Here is a 27,382-nt window from a genome sequence, read left to right on the forward strand (position 1 = left end):
GAGGGGTTATTCACTCAAGCGGAAAGGATGCCTCACGTGGAGAGAAATCGCTTTCCGATCAACCTGAATGCAGTCAAAGGCGCGACTTGCGGCGGTTGTTAAGTGTATGGAGCTACGCCATGGCGAGCTCAAAAAGTTCTAGCGCTCATCCCAGCACGCCACTTGGAGGACAGTTTCTCCAGGAACCGTAGTATATTTAAACAGCAAAATAACATATAGTTGCTTTGTTTTTTGTCGATTTTACCTACCATACTTCCTTTACGCTAAAAGTCCAAACTGTAAATATACGTACTTTCCGTCATATTTCCATACTGCTTAGTCCATCCTGTTGCCTCCATCCCAGAGCGCAATCGCTCTCGAGCTGGAGACAACAGGACATCGCAGAGCACAGTCAAAATGGCTACAGTACGATAGGAGTTTCCGCTCAGACCAGCGTTCCAACATGAGTACCCCCCTCCAATCACGGCCCGACCAGCAACATCAATGCCCGACGGTTTCCGTCATCTCATCTTGTTACACCAACTGATATGCGAACACACGGTCACATCGGCGATAATTCCAGTCATTCACAACGCACAACACTGCCACTGCTATGTTGCTGCTATGTTGGTGACACGCAGAAATGCAGAACCACGTTGATTGCTGGCGGAAAACAGAACCCAACTCAGCACAGAAGGCACCCGGCAGCAAAACCTGCCTGTCCACACGGTCCCACAAGTATCCGCGCCGAGAGGCATTGTGGAATTTCTTAGGAAAGGTCTATTTATATTCCATATTCACTCAATATTGCGTTTAAAACTCAGTTTGATTTTTTTTACCATGTTACCAATATAAACTTTTTTCCCAAAACTTGTTTTATAATTTAAAAGAAAATAAGTTGGTTGGAATAGACCCAGACCTTACTTTTAGTGCGCTGTCCATCCATAAACGAGGCTTTTAAACGAAAATATCCAGAAGGCAAAATATTTTCCGATTTTGTTTGGGAAACTTTAATATTATAAGGAAAATATTATCTCTGTGAGAAAAATATGAGTATACAGTTCCGTTTCGCTGCTCCTTTAATTAAGTTATAAAAAGGTCATGCACATTTCGTACCTTGACGGAGCGCAAATTCGTAGCTCTTCTTAAGTTTGGCCGTGTGTCCTGGCTCGAAGAGAGCTCCCTCAGGGAAGATCACGAGGCTCGACTGCAAAACGAACCAGTTGTCACTTTTTGCAATGATCCCAGACGGCCGCGCACGAAGTGCAAAACGAATTATAGGAACGTCCTGTGTGCTCCGCTTTCATTCCGCGTCATCTACCATGTAGCACTGAAGAAAGTAAAAAAAAAAAAAGAATAGAAAAAGAGAGAGAGAGGGAGGGGGCGGCAAGAATTTGAAAAAAATCGTAACTTTCAGATTCCGCTGAGGTCCGAATTTGAACCTTTCGAAGGTGTCAAGGTCACTGAAAGTTAGGGTTCAAATATTGTGAATTTCTTTACTGGTTATAATTAAACAATCCCAAGATTTCGAATGTTTTTACTGGTCAAGCTTGCAAAATTCCAAGATTTCGAATTTTTTACTGGTCAATCTTGAAAAATTCCAAGATTTCGAATATTTTACTGGTCAAGCTTGAGAAACGTTAAGATTTCGAATTTCTTCGGTGCACAAGGTTGAAAGTTTCCAAAATTTCGAATTTATATTCTCAGTCTTCGAATATCACGGTTCCGCCGAAATGTTTACATTTAATATCACGGAAAGAAATCGAATTCCTCAGGTTCTTATCCAATGTTTCCGAATTCATCACGAAACTTTGCAAAACGTGCGACAACTTTCATTAAAAGTAGCGCATTTTTTTCATGAAGCGAAGACTCCTTTTTCTAAGTACTGTGGTACTTACTGTAATACCATTATTACTCTGGTTTTATCGTAACTCATTAAGTAAGCGTTCAGGTGGTTGAGCGGTTTGGCAAAAAGCCATTGGGCAGTCCGGTGAACGTCCTTCCTACCTCTTTGCAAATTGGCAGCAAATCGATTGAACACCACTTAAATTCAAAGGTGGCATGAAAGAACGAGACATACCAGACTACGCAAGCACATAAAGGCACCCAGGCTTCCCGAAAGTTTTAGATGCTCTAGCTGTTTACTGTACTCCGTTCACCGCTAAGGTGAAACTTCGGTGGAAGCTACGTCCTGGTTGAACTAGTCATATACCTCTCATTGGCCACGTCATCACGCTTCCTACCCCCCACCCCCCTATAGATGTTTGCAAACATCGGTTTCCGACTGGTGCCCCAATCGTACAAGCACGTGCTACACGCGCGTGAAGGTAGCTTTGGCAGGCTTGTACTTGCACGTGCTCTCTCACACGAGCAAAAACATGGCGGCGGCCAGACTTGCTTGCAATCGTCTATAGCCACACGCAGAGGTCAGGTGATAAGAGGGATGCGGCTGATTGGTCCGGTGGGCACGTAGCTCCCACTGCGGTCTCAGCTTAGGGGTGAACGGAGTAGAGCGGTGGGACGGCCCGCAGGATGAATACTGGACACGGCGACACGGGCACGGCGCCCAACCGTGCACCCGACACAGCTCAGGTTCGAGAAGAACGCAAACAGTTCAAACCCGGAGGTCCTTCGAAAATACATCCGATCAGTCTGGGGCTTAAGTTGGACACTCGGCGATAAAGTCGGCGAGATTTCTGACCAAGACGTTTGGCCAGCGCCAAGACGCGGCGCGGCCTTGACCAATCGCGGCGCTCAGAAACCTCGCCGACTTTCTCGCAAAATACCCAACTTGGAGCCCCAGGTCACTACCGGTCGTGCGTCAGGCTCACCACATCGACGGTTTTTTTCTCTTTATTTTCGGTTAATAAAGACAGTGGCAACTGTAAACTGCAGATGGTTACTAATGATAATAAAGCAAGCGCCGATCCAGCGTTTATGTCGAGCGTCGGCGTCGCTCTGTGAGCCCGCCTTTTCCCCGCCCGCCGTTTACACAATCTAATTGGATGAATTACGTTAAGAAACAACTGAGGTGAGGAAACACTTGCAGTGTAGCGCCTCGGTCGAATTTTAAGCCTGCATATCGGGACCACTTGGCCCACATGTTACCTCGGGGAACCCTATGGGGTCATATGCGGGAGAGGCTCTAAGCAAAAGAGCCGAAGAAAAAGTCTTATAGATGAGACACGAGGCCTGGTCGGCGAGGCGAGTTGTTGCTGGAGTTACCTTAGTGATGCATTCATGCAATTTTCTTTCCACACATCATATGTAAGGAGCCCCCACGGGCATTTAAAGGGATGGTGAACCGAAATTTGGATTTAAAAAAAACTATGCAGGAGATTTAAGCGGGACGCTACAATCCCTACAACACTACTAGTAAGGCAATATGTCAAATGGACGGCCGTATTTTTGGAAAAAGAAGTCGAGAATGAACCAGGCCGACGAGCCGCGTGACCGTCAAGATACCGAGTTTCTTCCTCTTTTCACTTCGCTCCCTCAAGGCCGCGAGGCGGAGAAGACGCGAGGTCTTTCCCTCTCCTTCTCGGAGAAACATGACGTCAACATTCCTGCCAAATGTGCCTCTTTTTTTGAAAAATACGGTCATCCGTTCGAGATATCGCTGTTCGAGATATCGCAGCCTCTCTTTAAAGGAGCTGTGCAACGATTATCAGTTGGAATGTTTTTCACTATACGCGAGCTTACTGGCACACCTGGGACTCAAGGATACTCACACGCAATGCCACTGGCCAAGAAACTCCTTTGTTGCGGTGTAATTTCAAGGGCAAGAGCGATCATTTTCATTCAATCTCTCCTTTGCAAAATTTTATGACGTAACGTGGGGATCGCAGTACACCCAAGTGACGATATTTGAATGCGGTTCATAGATTGGACCCGAGCCCTGCGTGGGCACTCGATTTGGGCTCGTGATAATTACTGGCTCGAGAAGCATTCGGGTAGTCGCCCGCGTCCAATCGCTGCAACGACGACAATAGCCGAGCCATAACAATGTCTGGAACTCTGCGCGTGTCCTGTGCTTTGCCAACCCCAGCGCGTGGCTATGATCAACATTGGCGGCATATAATCGGCTCCAGATTGCGTGGCCGCTTGTTGTGCCTGCGAGTTGAGGGGGTGAACGCTGCTCGTTTTTCTTTAATTTTTTTCTGGGACTTCTATTGCGTGAAGTGAAAAACGAACGCGTGTTTCATAGATCATTAACGTCAGGGATCTGTTTTAAGCGGTGTTTGCGCAAAGTACAAAAATTGTTGCATCGCTCCTTTAAGGGTCAAATAAATTAAATTAAATCTTTTGTTACTTAGATATGCTTTTTCTCCAAACCTTCGTGGGTAATGTCGATTGGAACTTCATCCCATTTATGTTCAAAAAATACCCCCAAGTCCATAAATTTTTTTTTAACTTCACAGGTTCGCAAGTTGGGAAATCGGCAAATGCTTCACAGACTGACACATTTGAAAATTTCCAAATCGGCCAGTTTCTTAACGCAACAATCACCGAATGATCTCATGTAACAGCTTGGAAAGTTTACGACGTTTCGAACATTTCGAACCCCTCGATCATATCTCCGAACTTTAGGTTAAGAAAAAAAAAAAAAACATTTGCGGCAGCTTTACTAGCAAACCTGCTAGATTAAAAGAAAAAAAACAAAAAAACATTAGGGCTGAGTTTTTGTGCGTCACTAAAGAAGGCCACCGTATATCGCAGATTGGTCACGAGTGCTGCATCGGCGGTTGACCGGAACTAAATTCGTGTTCTAACAGTTTCTAACCGAACGCTGAGGCAGAATTCGTGTCCAATTTGTTCCCTACGGCAGCCCATTTTAGCGACGCAGGAGAATTCAGCGCTAAGGCCATCTTTATCTGCCCGAAACACGTTCTTTTTTTCAACGAAGTAAACTTATTCGTTGATACTTGCGACCCATACTTCCACCACTGCCGCATCTCTGTAGTAAATCGCAGCAAGCTACGTTGAGAAACCGATTTTTCCGGTCCGTTCAAAGTGGGTTCGATCCCTTCGCGGCCCTCGCGGCAGGTGGATATGGGTGCGTGTACCAAATTATTACGCGAGTGAAAAACACGTCCCGCGCCAGGCACGCGGCGGCCTCACCGGCATGTTCTTGTTGGTGAGGTAGGCCAGGGAGCGCCGCATCTTGCGCACGTTGAACTGGTGCCGGTTCACGTAGATGCAGCCGTGCTGAGCGTCCGAGAGTCAGTGTCAGTGGTGCGTTCGAGAAGGACGCGCGCGGATGCGTAAAGCTCCTTGATAATTCGTGGAAATGGAGCGTGGTGGTTGAGTTACGGTGTTAGAGGAAACTGGGGAATTGTAGGAGACCGTCTAATGGCGAATTCGGGTGGTCAATCGTCGGCAACTTATTTTGCCGGAAAACCGGCAATCGTGTTCGCGTGGTCAGTTTCCGGTCGGCGCGCACCGTTCGAATGGTGGTTCTCCGGCAAGCACCGGCAACTTTCCGGCGCTTTTTCCGCCCGGGCTCCGAACGGCCGGGCGAGTAGGCGCCAGACTGTATCCGGTGTCATCACTTTCGAAATGGGAGAGAAGGTCAGTGAGAAAAAAAAAATGAAGGAAAGAACGAAACTGATCTGAAGTCACTTTAGCAGCCGCTACGAGAGTCAATCCAAGTCGTTGGGACATGGGTGACGGCGGCGACAGGCTCTCGTTAGCGGTGTCGCGCGGGCAAGAGGCGAAGGAAACTGCCACCGTCTGGCGTTTCGTGTTCGGGTGGTGAGGGTCATGTGGTGTGCCGCTGGCGCGTTTATGGTTGCCGGTTCCGCCGGCTCGTTCTCGCAGGCGATTGACCACCCGAATTCGCCATAAGCGGCCCGCTAAGCAGCCGCATAGCGCTCCGTAATCCGCCACAAGACCTTGAACTTTGCAGACAAGGCTGGCGGTGCGCAAGCACAGCTGCGGCGTTATCTTCACGGATACCGCAGCGGAGGAGAAAAACGGTCTACTACAATTCTACACGAGGGACCAAAACCGGACGACATGTTTATCGTCCGGTTTTCGTCCTTTACGTTGTTCTTTTCTAACACTGCTCCTTGACAAGTTTGCGTTGGTCTTACAAGTGGCGTCAAATGCGCCGATGTACGACGACCGTGCCTCGTGCGTCCTTGAAAACAAATTACGGAGCAGCACTGAAATGAATGCGAATGGCGGTGGAGGATACCCTCGTGGCACGTGTCTTCCGCGTTTCCAAAACAACGGTTGCCGGTACTTGTAATCGAGTGCACTAGAATACGAGGTTGCGCGTGTAGACAACAATCGCAGCGCTGCAGTCGTCACGGTATTAGAAGGTCGTTGCAGTTGCCAAGTTTGGCGAATATTCCACCAGGCGTTTGCAACCGTTCGCAACGGGTGGTTCCCGTTTCGACCAATTCCCAATACAACCTTCCCGTTTGTACCTTCCCGTTTCGACCCCGCTCAAAACGTCCTTCTCGTTTCATCCTTTCCCATTTTGCCCTATCCCGAAACAACCTTCCCGCTTCGGCCATCGTTCGTTTTCAGTTGGGTCGGTTAGTTTGTATTGTTCGATAACAGTTGATAAGGTTCAAGTGTCTAGTGTATGTTCTCCTTGCTCACCTCACTTCTTTCTCTCGCTAAACAACCTCGGAGACGTGGCACCGTAAGATAAACCCTGTGTCAGGGAGGGCTCATCCGAACATTTACAGCTTCATTGACCTGATAAAATGGGATGAGGCCTTGACAAGGATATCTCTGCAGCAGCTTGCAAATGGTGGTGCCGTGCGAGCCAGGTGACAGGCGCGAACTATCACAATTGGAGTGTCGCCTTTCTAATTGCGCGATTTTCCTGCTCGACTTGCTCAACTAAAGCAATGGCATTTTGTAGTTAATAATTTTTTCCTGTGTACGCGACGGTTCTGTGTTTGAACTCGTAAGAAAATGAAGTCGCATTCATATGCTCGACAACCTGTCTGATTTCTCACTCTTCAAAATATCCCTTTCAATATAAGTAAGTTTTAGAATAACGTATACGCAAGCGCTTTGGGTTACCTAAAAATAGCGTCCCGATGTAAGTCTTTAGGCAACGCTGATTTTTGCTTACTCAAAGTGCTTTCCTGCGTTATTCTAAGACTTCATTAGGGAGTTTTCGTAGACCGCGTTTCTCCCTCCGCTAAGCCCTCCGCAACGAAGCAGCCGCTACTGCGCCAGCGCGCCGATGGCCTTGGCTGTAGTGTTCCGGGTCTCGTAGCGGGTTGCGGAGAGCGTCGCGCGACGGCGAAAACGGTCTACGAAAACTCCCTATTATTAGGGAGTTTTAGTAGACCGTGTTTCCTTCTCCGCTAGCCCTCCGCTACGGAGAAACCGCCACTGCGCCTATGGCCTTGGCTGTACACTTCCGGGTCTCGTAGCGGGTTGCGGAGAGCGTCGCGCGACGGCGAAAACAGTCTACAAAAACTCCCTACTGTTAGGGAGTTTTAGTAGACCGTGTTTCCCGCTCCGCTAGCCTTCTGCTACGGAGAAACCGCCACTGCGCCAGCGCGCCGATGGCCTTGGCTGTAGAGTTCTGGGCCTCGTAGCGGGTCGCGGAGAGCGTCGCGCGACGGCGAAAACAGTCTACAAAAACTCCCTATTATTAGGGAGTTTTAGTAGACCGTGTTTCCCGCTCCGCTAGCCTTCCGCTACGGAGAAACCGCCACTGCGCCAGCGCGCCGATGGCCTTGGCTGTAGAGTTCTGGGCCTCGTAGCGGGTCGCGGAGAGCGTCGCGCGACGGCGAAAACGGTCTACGAAAACTCCCTATTATTAGGGAGTTTTAGTAGACCGTGTTTCCCGCTCCGCTAGCCCTCCGCTACGGAGAAACCGCCACTGCGCCTGTGCGCCGATGGCCTTGGCTGTAGAGTTCCGGGTCTCGTAGCGGGTTGCGGAGAGCGTCGCACGACGGCGCAAACGGTCTACGAAAACTCCCTAATATCAGGGAGTTTTAGTAGACCGTGTTTCTCGCTCCGCTAGCCCTCCGCTACGGAGAAACCGCCACTGCGCCTGTGCGCCGATGGCCTTGGCTGTAGAGTTCCGGGTCTCGTAGCGGGTTGCGGAGGGCGTCGCGCGACGGCGTAAACGGTCTACGAAAACTCCCTATTATTAGGGAGTTTTAGTAGACCGTGTTTCCTTCTCCGCTAGCCCTCCGCTACAGAGAAACCGCCACTGCGCCTACGGCCTCGGCTGTGGACTTCCGGGTCTCGTAGCGGGTTGCGGAGAGCGTCGCGCGACGGCGAAAACAGTCTACGAAAACTCCCTATTATTAGGGAGTTTTAGTAGACCGTGCTTCCCGCTCCGCTAGCCTTCCGCTACGGAGAAACCGCCACTGCGCCAGCGCGCCGACCTTGGCTGTAGAGTTTTGGGCCTCGTAGCGGGTCGCGGAGAGCGTCGCGCGACGGCGAAAACGGTCTGCGAAAACTCCCTATTATTAGGGAGTTTTAATAGACCGTGTTTCCCGCTCCGCTAGCCCTCCGCTACGGAGAAACCGCCACTGCGCCTGTGCGCCGATGGCCTTGGCTGTAGAGTTCCGGGTCTCGTAGCGGGTTGCGGAGAGCGTCGCGCGACGGCGAAAACCGTCTACGAAAACTCTCTATTATTAGGGAGTTTTAGTAGACCGTGTTTCCCGCTCCGCTAGCCCTCCGCTACGGAGAAACCGCCACTGCGCCTATGGCCTTGGCTGTAGACTTCCGGGTCTCGTAGCGGGTTGCGGAGAGCGTCGCGCGACGGCGAAAACAGTCTACGAAAACTCCCTATTATTAGGGAGTTTTAGTAGACCGTGTTTCCCGCTCCGCTAGCCCTCCCCTACGGAGGAGCCGCCACTGCGCAACCGACTACCAACTGGCCTGCGCGCCGATGACCTCGACTGTAGAGTTCCGGGTCCCGTAGCGGGTCTCGTAGCGTAGCAACCGACTACCGACTGGGCCTGCGCGCCGATGACCTCTCCGGCCGCTCTTCGCCTTCACGCTCCGCTAGCCCTCTGCTACGGAGAAACCGCCACTGCGCCTGTGCGCCGATGGCCTTGACTGTAGAGTTCCGGGTCTCGTAGCGGGTTGCGGAGAGCGTCGCGTGACAGCGAAAACGGTCTACGAAAACTCTCTATTATTAGGAAGTTTTAGTAGACCGTGCTTCCCGCTCCGCTAGCCGCCACTGCGCCTGTGCGCCGATGGCCTTGACTGTAGAGTTCCGGGTCTCGTAGCGGGTTGCGGACAGGGTTGTAAAGTACTTAGGTACAAGTAACTGGATATCGGTATCTAAGTACTTCCGTAGTATTCGAGGTACAAACCTAGGTACTTCCATTTCTCGGTATCTGTATCTGTATCTTAGGTACATTTTCCGGTAGCTTGCAACTAAGTGAAGTTCCTTTTTACAGGTACTTTTCTATCCAATTGGACAAAACTTTAGAAACTATGAAGTATTAACACACTACCATGTGCCGTGATTAACGTTGAGTTGGATACGTCCTGGGAGGCACTGACCCGATCGAACGATGTTTTAGCGAACGAAGCCCCGCCCATGATGTTTCATTGAACAACACTGCGGTGTTTATTTGAGCGAACGCTGGATTGGCAGTGCTGTTCTAGCGATACCAATTTATCAAATCGCTTCGGAATTCCGTTTGGAAAAATAGCGACCTGCTTCCTTCATCTCAAACCGAAATTGACTTCATTGCGTGTTTGAAGCTCCTCTGACAGATATACAAGGGGGGAGCTAACTTGAGAGATGTGCGCAGTTTCCGTTAAGGGGGAAAGTGACGCATTCTCTTCCCACTTCCGAAACTGCGATCGAAGATGTCAGATAAACACTTCGAGGAGGTCCTGATTCTAAAATCATGTAGAGCATTTAAGTAAAAAAAGATAACTTGTCCTGGAATGCTCATATGAATGCGGTTTTCCTTATTTCTCGCATTGACACCCATAAAGCACATTTATCGAACTCGTTTTTTGTGTGTAACCTTACGCTAAAAGCTTTACTTGCAATATACTATGACAAATTTGGGGAAAATAAATAAAGTATCTTTGAAGTAACTGTACCTGTACCTAGGTACATTTTTAAGCAAGTACCTAGGTACGCACCTAGGTAACTTTTCGTATGAGTAGCTGTAACTGTATCTTAGGTACGTTTTTGAAGTAACTTTTACAACCCTAGTTGCGGAGAGCGTCGCGCGACAGCGAAAACGGTCTACGGAAACTCCCTATTATTAGGGAGTTTTAGTAGACCGTGTTTCCCGCTCCGCTAGCCCTCCGCTACGGAGAAACCGCCACTGCGCCTGTGCGCCGATGGCCTTGACTGTAGAGTTCCGGGTCTCGTAGCGGGTTGCGGAGAGCGTCGCGCGACCGCGAAAACGGTCTACGAAAACTCCCTATTATTAGGGAGTTTTAGTAGACCGTGTTTCCCGCTCCGCTAGCCATCCGCTACGGAGAAATCGCCACTGCGCCTGTGCGCCGATGGCCTTGACTGTAGAGTTCCGGGTCTCGCAACGGGTTGCAGAGAGCGTCGCGCGATAGCGAAAACGGTCTACGAAAACTCCCTATTATTAGGGAGTTTTAGTAGACCGTGTTTCCCGCTCCGCTAGCCCTCCGCTACGGAGAAACCGCCACTGCGCCTGTGCGCCGATGGCCTTGACTTTAGAGTTCCGGGTCTCGCAACGGGTTGCAGAGAGCGTCGCGCGATAGCGAAAACGGTCTACAAAAACTCTCGATTATTAGGGAGTTTTAGCAGACCGTGTTTCCCGCTCCGCTAGCCCTCCGCTACGGAGAAACCGCCACTGCGCCTGCGCGCCGATGGCCTTGACTGTAGAGTTCCGGGTCTCGTAGCGGGTGGCGGAGAGCGTCGCGCGACGGCGAAGACGGTCTACGAAAACTCCCTTTTATTATGGAGTTTTAGTAGACCGTGTTTCCCGCTCCGCTAGCCCTCCGCTACGGAGATACCGTCACTGCGCCTGTGCGCCGATGGCCTTGACTGTAGAGTTCCGGGTCTTGTAGCGGGTTGCGGAGAGCGTCGCGCGACAGCGAAAACGGTCTACAAAAACTCCCTATTATTAGGGAGTTTTAGTAGACCGTGTTTCCCGCTCCGCTAGCCGCCACTGCGCCTGTGCGCCGATGGCCTTGACTGTAGCCCTCCGCTAGCCCTCCGCTACGGAGAAACCGCCACTGCGACTGTGCGCCGATGGCCTTGACTGTAGAGTTCCGGGTCTCGTAGCGGGTGGCGGAGAGCGTCGCGCGACGGCGAAGACGGTCTACGAAAACTCCCTTTTATTATGGAGTTTTAGTAGACCGTGTTTCCCGCTTCGCTAGCCCTCCGCTACGGAGAAACCGCCACTGCGCCTACGCGCCGATGGCCTTGGCTGTAGAGTTCCGGGTCTCGTAGCGGGTTGCGGAGAGCTACGCGCGACGGCGAACACTGTCTACGAAAACTCCCTATTATTAGGGAGTTTTAGTAGACCGTGTTTCCCGCTCCGCTAGCCCTCCGCTACGGAGAAACCGCCACTGCGCCTGTGCGCCGATGGCCTTGACTGTAGAGTTCCGGGTCTCGTAGCGGGTGGCGGAGAGCGTCGCGCGACGGCGAAAACGGTCTACGAAAACTCCCTATTATTAGGGAGTTTTAGTAGACCGTGTTTCCCGCTCCGCTAGCCCTCCACTGCGGAGAAACCGCCACTGCGCCTGCGCGCCGATGGCCTTGACTGTAAAGTTCCGGGTCTCGTAGCGGGTTGCGGAGAGTGTCGCGCGACAGCGAGAACGGTCTATGAAAACTTCCTACTGTTAGGGAGTTTTAGTAGACCGTGTTTCCCGCTCCCCTAGCCCTCCGCTACGGAGAAACCGCCACTGCGCCTGTGCGCCGATGGCCTTGACTGAAGAGTTCCGGGTCTCGTAGCGGGTGGCGGAGAGCGTCGCGCGACAGCGAGAAGGGTCTACGAAAACTCCCTATTATTAGGAAGTTCTAGTAGACCGTGTTTCCCGCTCCGCTAGCCCTCCGCTACGGAGAAACCGCCATTGCACCTGCGCGCCGATGGCCTTGACTGTAGAGTTTCGGGTCTCGTAACGGGTTGCGGAGAGCGTCGTGCGACGGCGAAAACGGTCTACGAAAACTTTCTATTATTAGGGAGTTTTAGTAGACCGTGTTTCCCGCTCCGCTAGCCCTCCGCTACAGAGAGACCGCTACTGCGCCCGTGCGCCGATGGCCTTGACTGTAGAGTTCCGTGAAACTCCCTATTATTAGGGAGTTTTAGTAGACCGTGTTTCCCGCTCCGCTAGCCCTCCGCTACGGAGAAACCGCCACTGCGCCTGCACGTCGATGGCCTTGGCTGTAGAGTTCCGGGTAGCGGAGGGGCTTAGCGGAGCGGGAAACACGGCATACTAAAACTCGCTATTGTACAGAGCACGACACTGTTAGCGCAAACAAGCGATTGTTAGTTTCAGCTATTTGACAAGAAAAAAACCAAAAACTGCCATCAACATTATTAGTGTGTCTGAAAGTGCTTATCTGGGCCACTAACCTAAGCGGTACAATTTGGTACCTTCTAATACCATTTCGTAAATTCGAAAAATTGCCAACATCGTGCTCGTGGTAATATTGTCGCGCAGTGTACACAGTCCATTTCGTAGTTACACATTTTGGGGACCATCGTGAAAGAAACATTTTAAGTGGTTCAAGTAGAAATATATTTTGTTGAAGCTTGTCTGAAAGTGTTGCATATTTTAGGAATACGTTGACAAGCAAAAATATTTCACGACATAACTGAACAGCTCGCCTGCACCTCTGCATTAATTGCATTAACATGATTTCGGGACATATTCTTAAGCAGAAAAACTGCGCAAACCAGTGTTCGAACACTGGTTTGCGCAGTTTTTCGCAACACGATGGACACTTTTTGCGAAGAGGTTGAGATGTGCGGGGCTTTATACCAAAGGGTTCAAACGGGACGAGTTCAAACTTAAAGGATGTTTCGGCTACGGGTTCAATCAAACATGAAGTTTGTTTCAGGAACGGGTTGAAACAGCAAAGGTTCAAACGGGAAGGTCGTTTCGGGAATGGGTCAAAACGGGACGGGTTCAAACGGAAATGGGTTGTTTCGGGCTACACCCTTCGCAACGCACCTATCGCGGCGCACTAGCCATGCTCCGGCGTCCACACCAGTCGCAATCTACACTACGTGCCTCACTATCCCGTATTCCAGTACACTGCACTTGTAATTCCCGATGTCCCAGCAACATTACTACGTGGTTCAGCCCCAGGATCCAGTTACTTTAAGTCCCACTAGAGCGACAAACAGATCCAACCGACAAGCAAGCGGGCGATGGTACCTTTAGCGAGCTTGCAGTCTACCTGTGTTCGAACCGCAAACAAGAATGACAGCAGGCCTGCCAGGGGTTCCTTCAAGCTGCACGTGCTCGACGCTTGCCGGTGTCCGTTGTTTATGCCCGTCACTCTAGTGGGACTCGGCCAAAGCGATACCACCTTGAATACGAGGCCTGCGTATCACGTCGTCATTCCTGGATCCCCGACAAGTGGCAAGCACACTAGACGCTTGGCGAGAGGTGCCGCCAAGCGGCGAGCACCCACGTCCGTCTTGGCGTTGCCACCTGCTAGCGTATGCTCTGGCGTTGAGAGTAGCAAACGCGGCGTAGCGCAGAACACGTAGAAACCGATTGGTCGCTCATGCAGAGTTCCTGCTCGCCGGCCAATCAAAGGCCCACGTTCTGGGTTACGTCTGCGTTCACCGCGCTCAACGTCTGAGTACAACAGAGCCTTTACGCTCGTTGCGAGACGCTGCAAGAGGCGCCGGCGACGATGCTGACGCAAGAAAGGCGCTTTAGAGCGGGAGACCCGGACGTCCACCTGGTGAAAGTAGAAGCCGTACAGGGGCACCGACTGCAGGCTCTGCTTGATGATGTAGCGCAGCTGGCCCGGGGAGCCCGTCCTCTCGGCGAAGATGTTCACCGCCACCCAGTCGACTGCGTGTTCAGAGCGAGCCAATCATTCCACGGCCATTGCTACAGTGACCTATACCTTGTTTCATCTTATGTCCGAGCGTGGCAGATGCTCGGACATAAGATGTCCGAGCGTGGTTACAGGGGTCCGAGCGAGCGTACCCCTGTAACCTCTTCCGCTGCATCTGTTCTCAGAGCCGAAATAGAAGTCACGTGCAGCTCCTCGAGTGGCCGCTGCGGGAGAAATGGTGGCGTTGTGTTCGTCATTAGCTCGGTGCTCGGAGACAGATTGGGGCCACTTTTTCAAAGCTGTCTCTATGGGAGTTTCCCAACTGAGTGTTTTAGTAACGTTGGACGAGGATCACGCGGAGGCTCAGGTTATGGTGCCTGGAACGCGTCTCCGACTGGTGTGTTTCCAGCGCCCAAAAAACTGAGGCCAGATTCACAAAACGATCTTACGCCAAAAATGTGCGTAAGACAAAACTTAAGAACAAATCCGTATTCACGGAACGAAATTTTCGTAAGTTTTGCGCAGGTTACGACGAAATCCTACGACAGCTCCGAAGCTGTCTTACGCGCACTTCTTACGATCAAATCAGCATGGCCGACAGCGTCTCTCAGTCGGTCGCGACAATCAACGGACGTTTATTTTTCGAAGAGCGCTTCTCACGCGTCCCGACTTCAAGCAGCAAGAAACAAGTAAAAAGTACTTGAAACAGACCACGACGAACGAACAAGAACGCTGGATCCACAGACACCCGGGAAAAACTCCAAGGGCCACGATTCCACGGACTCCGACCGATCGGCAGATAGGCCTAGCAGGCACCCCGACTCGGCGCAGCGATGATTTGACGGTCTTTGGCGAAGACCGTCTGCCCACGACCGGCTGGCGTGCTGAACGGAATATGCCCGCGCGACCCTCGTGAACCCTTCCCGTGTTATAGTTTGATCGCTGACCTCAATTCTAGATTAAGAGGTCGATCTCTTCCTCTTGTCATATCCTTGTTTTCCGAGGCAACGGTGACGAACGCGGTCGTCGAAAAGGGGCTCTCGTCGATTCTATCTCTGTTTTGTGTGATATCAAGCTCAAATAAACGCCGTATGGATTACCTTCGCAACATGGTATGTACACTTTGTTATTAGTATTCCATTTTATTCTGACACGACTGCACCTCACTGTCGATCGCTGTAACAGTTCGTGGGTCGCAATGCCAGTCCAACCTTTCTTTGCCGGGTGTCACGTCAGCATCGAGTAGGAATTGTAAAGGATCGGTCCCGAAGCGCTTATCAATTCGCGGTCCAAAAGCGCAAATCCAACACTTCGATCAAACGCGCGCGTCCGCTCCGTAGTGTGAACAGGCATTTACGTGGCTCTTGCTGACACTGTGCAGTTCAAACGTATCTTTTTTAGCATCGGCTCGCTCCTGCATCTCCGAGGCCGCAAAAAACGCCGCGGCAATTTGTTCCCACCTACGTCGCTTTGCAAACGACTGCGGGCCGTCTTTTACCAACGATGACAGTTGTGTTGACTTGGTAGCGATCGAGTTCGTAGCAGTCAATGGGGGTGGTTACGCATCCCGGTTTCGGCATTCGGGCGAGTTTAAATCGTGTTAGCGTCGACATATCACTGCACGGATACGAACCCCAGACAAGACGTGGCAGAAAGGCCGCCTGTGTTTGTTATGAAAAATCCACGTGCTCCGAACGGCCCCGAACGGCTTCGAACAAATGCCGAGCTCTCCGATTGGTTGTTCGTGCTGCTGAAGACGCCGTCGCCATAGCAACAGCACCGGTAAGTTTTAGTTTTTCCGTGCGACAACGTCGCTTTCCTTCTCTCACTTAAGAACACGTTCGTGAATACCGATTTCTCCTCTTCTTACGATGTTCTTAACTTACGAACTTGTTAGCTAAGTTGTCGTAAACTAAGAAGCTCTTCGTGAATCTGGCCTCTGGTCCCTCGAGTTGCGCCTCATGACGTCATAAAAGTGCCATGCTGTCGCCGGTCGCGACCCTGGCGGTGTCTCAGCAGCGATGGTGGATCTGGCAGACGCCTGTTCTGCTGCAGGTCGCTCTCTGGTGTGACTGTCCACGGAAGCTTCGGTAACCAGAAGTTGGGACCATAGAGTTATTACAATAAACTAAAGAGGTTCAGCTGGCGCTGGTGTCTATACGGGACTTCCGGTTGCAAATTGAAGCAGACAGCGAGCAGTCTACTTTTTTCAGTCTTCCTGTGTATTCCTACGGTAAAACGAACGTAATATTTTTCCCTTCACCAGAGAAAAATAGAAATCAGCGTAGTTCCTTGACACGTAACGGGTACTACGTAGCTTTTTGTCACATTATAAGAGTGTATTTTATTTAGTTAATGTTCTTTTTTATATACTAAGCGATGTTTAAGTTAGCAAAAATTGAGGCCCAGGTCTATGTTGTACAGCATGATATGTCAAAACAAGCTGTCAATTGAAGCAAAAAGAACAATTTAAAAGTGATTAGGGTTAACAACAACACTCGGTTACTGCTTTATTTTGATTATTCATACACAGTTTTTTTTACTAATCCAGTACGTGCGTTCCATAACTTCGTTCTTCCCGTCTGTTTTGATCGCTTGATTTCGCATATATTGTCACGAATGACAAGTGATGAGGCGGCTAATTGCTGAAGAAACTAAACGTTTAAAGGGGCGATGCAACGAGTTTTGTATTTTGCGGAAATACCGCTTAGAGCGGATCCCTGACGTTAATGACCTGGGAAATACTTATTTGTTTTTCAACACACGCAATCGAAGTCGCAGAAAAAAAATAAAGAAAAACAAGCAGAGTTCACCCCTCATCTCGCAGCCAGAACAAGCGGCCACGTGATCTGGAGCCGATTATATGCCGCCAATGTTGATCATAGCCATGCGCTGGGGTTGGCAAGGCACAGGACACGCGCTGCGTTCCAGACATTGTTATGCTTCGGCTGTTGTAGTCATTGCAGCGATTGGACACAGGGCACTATCCGAATGCTTCTCGAGCTATAGATTATCACGAGCCCAAATCAAGTGCCGACGCAATGCTCGGGTCCAATCTATGAGCCGCATTCAAATATCGTCACTTGGGTGTACTGCTACCGCCGAGCTACGTCATCAGGTTCTGCGAAGGAGAGATTGAATGAAAACGCTCGGTTTTGTCCTCGAAATTACACCGCAACAAAGGAGTTTCTTGGTTAGTGGCGTTGCGTGCGAGTATCCTTGAGTCCCATTAGTGCCAGTAAGCTCGTGTAAAGTGAAAAACATTCCAATTGAATATCATTGCACCGCCCCTTTAATGGGGCGAACAAGTGCCCAAAAATAAAAAAGGAAACAGAAGATAACAGCAGAGCGTCGCAGGCGTCGAAATCAGCGTAAGAGCAGAGTCGAACGCTGGGGCGAGACTGCTTCCGGCTCGCCACGTGGAGCACCTTTTGTACCCTCGTGTTTCTCTGGAATATTCGGCCTAGACCGTTCGGCTCGTAGAACATTCGTAACGGGATCGGACGGGAAGGCTCTCAAACTTACGAGAACGCCCAGTAGAAAGAATAAATAAGATTCCACTCCCTGGAATTGAACTCGGATCCTTCGCGCGACAGCCAAGCACGCTAACCACGCTAACCACTCGGCCATGCTGCTTTTTTTTTTTTTCTTTATTCACTCAGCTATGCTGCATGCACGCGCTCGCTCGGCAACGCGCGTGGCAATATTAGCATCCTTTTGATGTTTTGTCAAGCTCAGAGCCATATCTGTAGAGAGTTTGGTCAATGGGAGGCGCCGGCAGTGCCAGGGCCTTCTACCAGACTCGGAAAGAGGGCTTGGCATGCTCTCTTGGCCAACCAGAAACCGAAAAAAATCCCCTAGCTGTGGTAGCGAGAAACAGTTCTGATCAAAGGTCTATGTTCGTATATGGTTTTAATAAGCGCGTAAGAGTGAAGTGTAGTAACTCTTTGTGGTTGAAAATAGGGTGCACGTGTTTTTTTTGTTTTTTTTATTATGATCATGCAGAAAGGTGTAAGAAACCAATGCGCCGCTTAACCCTGTTTTGCTCGGACAGAGTGTGACCGCTCGGACCGCAGATTCCCGGCCCTCGGCGCTTGGCGTAAGGATTATGTCGATCCTTCCGCTAGTCGCACTCTTCCACCATCATTTTGGATGAGCGTGATTGAAACATCACGTGTACCATATTTTCAGTCATCGAGAGTTACTCTAATACAGTTATAAGGTTTGTTTCTCGCGACCACCACCAGGGTATTATTTCCGGCTTCTGGTTGGTCCCATTCGAATTTCTGAAGACGCCCTGGAACACGCCCAGCCCGCTTTCGGCCAATGGCGCCTCCTCACTTGTCTCCTATACTTCCCAACGAATGGCCAAACTCTCTACATATACGGCTCTGGTCAAGCTAATTAACTCTATCTGCTTCATAGCATTGACTATATGCGTAAATACGAGCCCTATAATAGCAGTCTTTAAAGTCAACACATGTGAATTGGGCTATTTTAGCGCAGTGTTCAACGTTATGAATTCTAAAGGAAAACGCTCTGACACATATTTTCTTACATCCGATTACAAAAACGTTCCAAGCGTTTTATTCTCTCACGGCACTAAGCAATATTTGCTTTTATAATAGAGCGCGAAGAGAAAACGCATCTGCGTTTTCCCATAGGAATGCATTACCGAAAGTCAAATTTAGACTGGTCACTGTCTGCTTCAAAATGCGAGAGCACACTAGCACCAGATACGTGCATAGAGAGAGTTTGATCAATGAGACGCGCGCGCAGAGCCAGGGCGTGCACCAGACGCAGAAAGATGGCTTGCCATGCTCTCTTGGCCAACCAGAAGCTGAAAATAATCCCCTAGCGGTGGTAGCGAGAAACAGTTTTAATCATAGGTATATGGTTTTGATAAGCGCGTAAGGGTTAAATGTAGTGACCCTTCATGGTCTAAAATAGGGTCACATGATGTTTCGATCATGATCTTGCAGAAAGATGTAAGAAACGAATGTGCCGCTCGAACTCTGTTTTGCTATAGGACAGACTGTGACCGCATGGCAGATTCCTGGCCCTCGGTGCCTGGCGTACGGATTATGTCGATCGTTCCGCTAGTCGCACACTTCCACCATGATTATGAATGACCGTGATTGAAACAACACGTGCACCATATTTACAATCACCGAGAATTACTCCAACGCACTTATTAAGTTTGTTTCTCGCGACCACCGCCGGGGTATTATTTCCGGCTTCTGGTTGGCCACATTCGAATTTGCGAAGACACCCTGGAACACGCCCAGCACGCTTTCGGCCGATGGCGTCTCCTCATTTGCGTCCTATACTTCCCAATGAATGGCCAAACCTGTATATGAGGCTCTGTAGCACCACCTGAACCTCTAGCGTTTATTGTTAATAACTCTATGGTTGGGACGCTGAGATGCCCGCGACACATGCGTTCGCTCGTGCGTTTCGCCAGCATTTGTACGACCAACCAGGAGGATAGCGACATCCAACGGCACGACCGTCCGGCTTTTGTGACGTCATTTCTTGCTACTTCGAGACCACTTTTGATGCACTGTTTATGCCTACTGCGCTGAACCTCTGAACAAATCGCGGCGCCCTCATTCCGAGTAGTACAAGCTCTGCGGATGGACCTCGCACTACTTATAACACCCTCACTGAGTTTTTTTTTTTTTTTTTTTTTTTTTTTTTTTGTGCATTGTTGAAGAACAAGAAAACTCCTTTCGACTTTCGAACTCGGTTAGATTCAACGCCGCAAGACAATCGAAAGTGCCAGATCCACGCCCCCCACCGCCAGGGTACGTGTCTTTTATCTCTGCGTGGTGACGTGAAAACATCTAACGTCCCAATGCGTTTTTTTTTTTCTTTTTACTTTGGAACGCGTAAAATGCTGTATTTTGGTTCACGCTTTGAGCGTGTTTGACGGTGTTTGAAGTTTTTTGTTGTTTCTTTGTATTTTCTTTATTATCTCGCGTTCCACACCAGGGCAGGCAAGCTTCTACATGTGTGGCAGTTCGAGACGCCCAAGTTTGCACTACCCAAAACAAGTCCTAGCGGGTCCCTTTTTACAGCGTCTCCTGGGCAACGCAGGAAAAAGGAAGCCTATTAGCCCCGAGAAGTTCGCGTGGCACCCCCTTACGGCAAACCGGGGTGACGTCACGGAGAGGAGAGAATTTTTCCCCGACTCGCCCCACTCGCCCTGTGGAGGCTCTGACGACGCTAGCTGTCGGCGCGCTCGTTTCTATTTAATTTTTTTGGCGTGTTTTGCGTAGGAAGTGTAAATTTTGATATGTGCCTTTATTGAGGTATGGCCTGTAGCTACAAGCGAAACTTCAACCAACGTTTTAAGCATGGTTGACAGGGCAGGCGACGCATGAATCGCAGCTGGTATATAAAAATAAAGAAATATGGCCACAATTGCAGGAGCGTCACTATATATTGCCCCGCGCCAAGTATAGGCAGCGCGGCCGTAGCCTAACGGTTATCGCGCTTGCCTCCCACGCGAAGGGCCAGGGTTCGATTCCTGGCCGCGGCTACGCATTTTTGTTTACACTGTAATGTGATGTTCTGGTGAATTCGAGAACCGTCTAGCTGATTCGAGTTTAGAATGTTACTCCCCCCTTTAAATGTGCATCGCCCCGATGCAACACAAAACAAAACAAAGCACATAAAAAGAACGGCAAACTAAAGAGTCATTTGAAACACATAAGATCCACAGTCCTATCGAGCGTAGTATGGCTTCAGCCGCACGACGTGGACGACTTCAGGTCGTGGTGGGCGGCGTGATGATGTTCTTGTTTCGTCGGGCATCACCTCGACGAAGTACCTTGTATGGTCCAAAGTACCGTTTCAGTAGTTTCTCACTGAGGCTGCGGGCGTCCACACCCTGTCTCCGGGCTGGAAGTGAACGTCCCTGCGACGAAAGTTGTAGCGGCCCGCGTCGACGCGTTGCTGGTCTCTAATCATGAGTCGGGCGAGCTGGCGGACTTCTTCGGCGCGTTGAGCAACCGCCTGGGCGTCGTCGCTCTCATTGTCAGACGGTTCATGGGGCAGCATTGCGTCCAGCATGGTCGTTACGTTCCGACCATGTACCAGCTGGAAAGGGGTGAATCCAGTGGTCTCCTGAACCGCCGTGTTGTAGGCGAACGTGACGTAGGGCAACACCTCGTCCCACGTCTTGTGCTCTACGTCGACGTACATAGAGATCATATCGGCGATTGTCTTGTTGAGTCGCTCGGTCAGCCCGTTGGTCTGCGGGTGGTATGCAGTGGTTCGACGATGGCCGGTGCCACTGAGACGAAGGATCTCTTGCGTCAGCTGGGCCATGAACGAAGATCCACGGTCTGTGATGAGGACTTCAGGGGCGCCGTGCCGGAGGACAATGGACTCAATGAAAAACTTGGCGACTTCAACAGCCGTGCCTGCTGGAAGGACTTTCGTCTCGGCGTACCGTGTGAGATAATCGGTGGCGACGATAATCCAGCGGTTTCCCGACGTTGACGATGGGAAAGGGCCAAGTAAATCCATTCCGATCTGCTGGAACATACCGTTCCAGCAGATCGGAATGGATTTACTTGGCCCTTTCCCATCGTCAACGTCGGGAAACCGCTGGATTATCGTCGCCACCGATTATCTCACACGGTACGCCGAGACGAAAGTCCTTCCAGCAGGCACGGCTGTTGAAGTCGCCAAGTTTTTCATTGAGTCCATTGTCCTCCGGCACGGCGCCCCTGAAGTCCTCATCACAGACCGTGGATCTTCGTTCATGGCCCAGCTGACGCAAGAGATCCTTCGTCTCAGTGGCACCGGGGGAGAAATCGGATGCAGAAGTCCTGACGTCTTCGTTGGCGGTTTCTTGCGTCGCTGACACTCGTGGCATGATCGTATGTATAGGTGAACGGTCTTCGGTAGCCTCGGCCAGTAGTACTTTTCTCGAATCCTGGTGAGCGTCCTGCTGTAGCCAAGGTGTCCAGCCGTTGGGTCGTCATGGCATCCTTGGAATATTTCGTCTCGAAGGCTGGCAGGAACAACCAACAGCCATGCTGTGTTGTTGTTGACGAAGTTCTCCTTGTACTGCACCCCTCGTCGCATGGAGAATGTATGCAGGATTCTTAAGAAAGCACGGGGAACCGAACTCGCTTGTCCCTCTAAGTGCTCGATGAGCGCTCGCAGTTCAGGGTCGTCTCGTTGGAGTGCTGCCATGTCGCTGACGTCCAAAGCGCCGAGGAAACACTCATCGTCGTCGTCTTCGATACAGGCAGGACCGGCCTCGACAGGAGCTCTTGACAGGCAGTCGGCGTCATGGTGCTTCCGGCCGGACTTGTACACAACGGTCATGTCGAACTCCTGCAGTCGTAGGCTCCACCGGGCGAGGCGTCCGGAGGGGTCTTTCAGATTCGCGAGCCAGCAGAGCGAGTGGTGGTCCGAGACCACGCGAAAAGGACTTCCATACAGATATGGGCGAAACTTTGTTATCGCCCAGACGACAGCAAGGCACTCCTTTTCAGTTGTAGAGTAGTTCCTCTCCGCCTTAGACAGCGTCCGACTCGCGTATGCGATGACTCGCTCTGCCCCGTCCTGCCTTTGAACAAGCACCGCGCCAAGTCCGGTGTTACTGGCGTCCGTGTGGATCTCTGTATCAGCGAACTGGTCGAAGTGGCCAAGAATCGGGGGTGTCTGGAGTCTTCGTTTCAGCTCATCGAATGACCACTGGTGTTCGTCTGTCCATTCGAACTTTGTTAGGTGCGTCAGCGGTGCGGACAGCTTGGCGAAGTCCCGAACAAATCGTCTGTAGTAGGCACAAAGTCCGAGGAATCATCTCACGGCCTTCTGGTCAGACGGCGGCGTAAATGGAGCCACGGCGCCGGTCTTCTCAGGGTCAGGGAGAACACCTTTGTTGCTCACGACGTGGCCAAGGAACTTGAGTTCACCATAGGCGAATCGACACTTTGTTGGCTTGAGTGACAGGCCGGCGGTCTTGATCGCTTGAAGCACGGCTCGAAGTCGTTTCAGGTGCTCGTCAAAATCTCGTGAAAATACCAGGACCTCGTCGAGGTAGACGAGGCAGCTCTGCCATTTCAGACCTGCCAGCACGGTGTCCATGACACGCTGGAAGGTGGCTGGCGCAGTACAAAGCCCGAACGGCATCACTTTGAATTCGTACAGTCCGTCGGGAGTGACGAAGGCAGTTTTCTTCCGGTCGCGTTCGTCGACTTCAATCTGCCAGTAGCCACTCTTCAGATCCATCGACGAAAAATATCGGGAGTGGCGCAGTCAGTCTAACGTATGGTCGATGCGGGGGAGCGGATAGACGTCCTTCTTCGTCACAGCGTTCAGTCGACGATAGTCCACGCAGAACCGCAGGGTCCCGTCCTTCTTTACAAGGACGACTGGGGACGCCCATGGACTTCTTGAGGGTTGAATGATGTCGTCGTCGAGCATTTCTTGAACTTGATCCTGAATCACCTTCCTTTCCTTTAAGGAGACTCGATACGGCGGCTGGTGGACAGGGAGCGCGTCGTCGTCGGTAATAACGCGATGTTTCGCCATTGGTGTTTGGCGAACTTTCGACGACGTGGCAAAACAGTCACGGTATTCAGCGAGGAGATCAACCAGTTGCCGGCGCTTAGGAGCTGGGAGCTCGGGGTCAATGTCGACCGGCGGCGGCGGCGTGCTGTTCTGCTGTGACGACAAGGTTTCTACGGAGATTTCGGTGACCACGACTGGCGCCTGAAGCTCCTCAATGTGGCCCAAAGTGGTACCCTTCGTTAGGTGCTGCAGCTCCTCTCGGAAGTTTGTCACAAGAACAGTTGTACGTCCTTCTTGGAGATCCGTTACGCCTCGTGCGACGCCAATTCCTTTCTCAATGAGCAGTTGGACGCTGCCTTCCAGAAGAGCTTCACCGTGCATGGCTGCGTCGGTTATGACGGTGACGAAAACACTCGACCGCGGCGGTAAGTTCACATGGTCGGCGATAACTCGGATCGCGGTTGACGTCGTGTTGGTCTCCACCGGCGGTAAAACAGGCTTTCGCAGCGTCAGCTGGTTTGCCCCGAGGTCGATGACGGCGCCATACTCGCAGAGAAAGTCCATTCCGAGGATAAAGTCCCTTGAACAGTCTTGCAGAACGACGAACTTCACAGGGCACGTCTCACCGTGGATCTCGACGCGAGCAGTGCATCTCCCAACTGGTGTGATGAGGTGCCCTGCGGCGGTTCGTATTTGTGGTCCATCCCACGGCCTGGTGACTTTTCGAAGGCGGCGGGAGAGCCTCCCACTCAAGACTGAGTAGTCTGCTCCGGTGTCCACGAGTGCCGATGCGCCGTGGCCGTCGATGACGACGTTTAGGTTGTTGGACACCGTTACAGGGGCGTCGTTTCGATCTCTGGTAGCGTTCGAGTGGGGGCCCTCCGACGTTCGTGGAGGATCTTGGCGTCGGTCGTCTTCGGCAACTCCACCTCCAGGGGTTGCCGCGCCTAGTTTCCCCGGCGAGGAGCGAGGGGTGACAGGCTTTCACGTCGGAGTCGGTGCATCGGCGAAGCTGGACGTCGCGGTGACGGCGACCGGAACTCTCGGCGGGACGCAGGCTCGGGGGACTGGGGTCGTCGCAGGTACTCGTCGATCTCCCGAGGGCGTTCACCATACCGAGGGCGCGGGTCGCTTGGGTGGAATCCGCGCAGCCCGAGTCGTCGGTATGGGCATCGGAGGTACACATGGTCAGCTTCCCCGCAGTGGTAACACAGCGGGCGTCGGTCGGCCGTCCTCCAGACGTCTGTCTTCCTCGGCGCAGGTCGCTCTGGGGGAACGTGCGCCTGATCTTCCTGTCGTCGGGGGTACTGCGGTGTTGGGGCGTCTCTTCGGGGCGGCGCCGTGGCTTGGCGGGAAGCTTGCGGCGGTCGTCGGGCCATGGCGGCGTAGCTCAACGTCGGTTCCTGCGGTGCCACCGTGGTGACGGGAACCTCTGGTTGGAGCGCCCGATGCACTTCTTCTCGAACAGCCTCGGCGATGGGAATGGTTGGCGGACGGCTGGTGGTTGGCAGCAACCTTCGCAGTTCCTCCCGGACAACCTCCCGGATAATTTCGCGGATGTCCGTACCAGGCGCGTTTTCGCCGCTAAGCAGCGCGGTTGCAGTGACGCTTGGCTGCCGCTGGTAGTGGGAAGCGCGCGCTTGGAGGGCGCGCTCGATGTTTGTCGCCTCGCTGACGAAGGCGTCGACGGTTGCCGGCGGGTTGCGGACGAGGCCTCCAAAGACGTCGTCCTTCACGCCCCGCATCAAAATGCGCAGTTTCTTTCCCTCGGTGGCCTGAGGGTCGGCGCGGGAGCTCAGGCAGAGCACGTCTTCCACAAAGCTCCTGATGCTTTCATTGGGGCCCTGGGTCCTGGTTCGCAGTAGGTCCTCGGCTCTCTCTTGGCGGTGGTGGTTGACGAACGTAGCCTTCAGATCGGTCTTGAAAACGTCCCACGATGTCAAAGAGGACTCATGGTTCTCGTACCAGTGCTTGGCGGTCCCCTCAAGCGAGAAGTAGACGTTGTGCAGGCGCTGCTCGTCGGTCCAGCCATTGTGGCGGGCAACGCGTTCATACTGGTCAATCCAGCCTTCGACGTCTTCGTAGAGCTCACCGTGAAAGGGAGCAGCCGTCCACGGTGCGACGGGCATGTAGATGACGGGAGAAGCGGCGGGGGCTTGCGACTGGTTGGCCATCGTCGTCTTCTGCGGCTTGGGCTTGTCCAGGAGCAAACCGTACTCAGGATCCTCTCCCTTGGTGCGGCGGCTGGTCCGAGTTTCGGGTTCCGCGGGGAGTGGTCTCCTCACTGGGCTTGGAACCGGACTTGCACTGCGGGCTCTTGGAGGGGAACCCTGCACGGGCATGCGGTACCCAGCACCTCCACCAAAATGCCACGGGTGGTGACCAAAAAAACAGGAAATGAACAGGAAGAAATAAACGTTTAATGTGGCGAAGTTGTGCCGAAAATAAAAGAGTACAAAGATAATAACAGAGCGTCGCGGGCGTCGAAGTCGGCGTAGCAGCACAGTCGAACGCTGGGGCGAGACTGACTCCGGCTTGCCACGCGGAGCCGCTTTTGTACACGCGTTGGCTTCTGGAACATTCGACGTAGAAGGTTCGACGCATAGAACATTCTAAACTCGAATCAGCTAGACGGTTCTCGAATTCACCAGAACATCACATTACAGTGTAAACAAAAATGCGTAGCCGCGGCCAGGAATCGAACCCTAGCCCTTCGCGTGGGAGGCAAGCGCGATAACCGTTAGGCTACGGCCGCGCTGCCCATACTTGGCGCGCGGCAATATCTACAATTTTTGTCACGGCCTAAAGAAAACAGCGAACAGACTGAACCTTGATTTAGTGTTTTCAGCTCCTAACAAACTTTCCAGCCTGTGCAAAAACGCGACCACATCCTCAGATCGAGCATGTCCTGCTGCTCCAAGACTCATAGAACAAACTTTGTGTTTTTGCGTTGAGGGGTTTGTCTATTCATCCCAACGAGGTAGAGGGACTTAGAGCGATAAACCGGGGTTCCGGTCTGCACTCGAAAGTGACCCCCATAAGGAGGCTGCCATTGTACGCAAATTTGACCACACGTCACATGACCAAACCAAATACGTGACGTCACAGGAAAGATGGCAGCGCCCATGCAGCGGCTGGCCCCAGCTGGGCCGGAGCTTGTCGGATGCTTTGTTGGTTGTCGTTCGTCTCGGCGAGTTGATTTCAGACGCGGAAGCCGTCATATGAGGCCGGTCGAAAGCGAGTTCAGAGTTCAGCGTGGTTTTTGACGTAGGTATAACGTGAAAATACGGAGAAACGGTGTGCATTTCGCTGGTGACCGACCGGGATATTGCCACGGAAGAGACAATCTGACCTACGTTGCTCGGACCTCGGATTGATTCGGATACCGCTAGGATAAAATTTAAAGCGACGTTTCTGTGCTCTCGTTGACCATCGGAATCTTCGAGGTTTGCAGTGAAGTGTGTGCAATATATTTGGATACACAGTTTAGCGTCGGAAATTGCCTGAGTCGTGCTTGGCGGTGTGCAATCGCGGTGCAGCTTCGATCAAATGACCGAGGGTTCACTTCGGTTGTGCGGCGCACCGGAAGGCTGCCTTGAAGCTGGTAGTTCCCGTGCCGTGCTGAATGATGCTGTGCTGCTTACAAAATGTTCCGGCGTAGAAGTGCACTTTCACGGAGCACAGGTGTGTGGCGCACCGAAGAGCTGCCTTCAAGCTGGTAGTTCCTGTGCCATGCTTTAGGTGATGCTGTGCTGCTTCCGAAATTGTTCCGGCGTAGACGTGCACTTTCACGGAGCACAGGTGTTGCGGTTGGTATTGATCCCGCTGGTCTGTCGCACGTTTCGTCAACACAAACGTTTCATCCACACTCGTTACGCGAATTGCAAGCTGTCCGGACAT

At 51.8% G+C, this 27,382-nt stretch overlaps 1 protein-coding gene across 1 annotated transcript in view; it reads right to left on the bottom strand.

Moving 5' to 3' along the window:
- Nucleotides 1-1,078: 1,078 nt before the first annotated feature.
- The window catches only part of LOC121045782 (1-acyl-sn-glycerol-3-phosphate acyltransferase epsilon), a 107,155-nt gene continuing 80,851 nt past the window's right edge, over nt 1,079-27,382 (bottom strand). The window contains exons 6-8 of the mRNA XM_040499030.2: nt 13,844-13,959; nt 5,101-5,187; nt 1,079-1,186 (exon numbers count right to left, since the gene is read on the bottom strand). Coding sequence (XP_040354964.2) covers nt 1,079-1,186; nt 5,101-5,187; nt 13,844-13,959 — 311 coding nt within the window. The remainder of the gene's footprint in view (nt 1,187-5,100; nt 5,188-13,843; nt 13,960-27,382) is intronic.

The sequence above is a fragment of the Ixodes scapularis genome, unplaced genomic scaffold (genome assembly GCF_016920785.2).
Source record: "Ixodes scapularis isolate PalLabHiFi unplaced genomic scaffold, ASM1692078v2 PGA_scaffold8__174_contigs__length_109621045, whole genome shotgun sequence".
Taxonomy (NCBI): Eukaryota; Metazoa; Arthropoda; class Arachnida; order Ixodida; family Ixodidae; genus Ixodes; species Ixodes scapularis.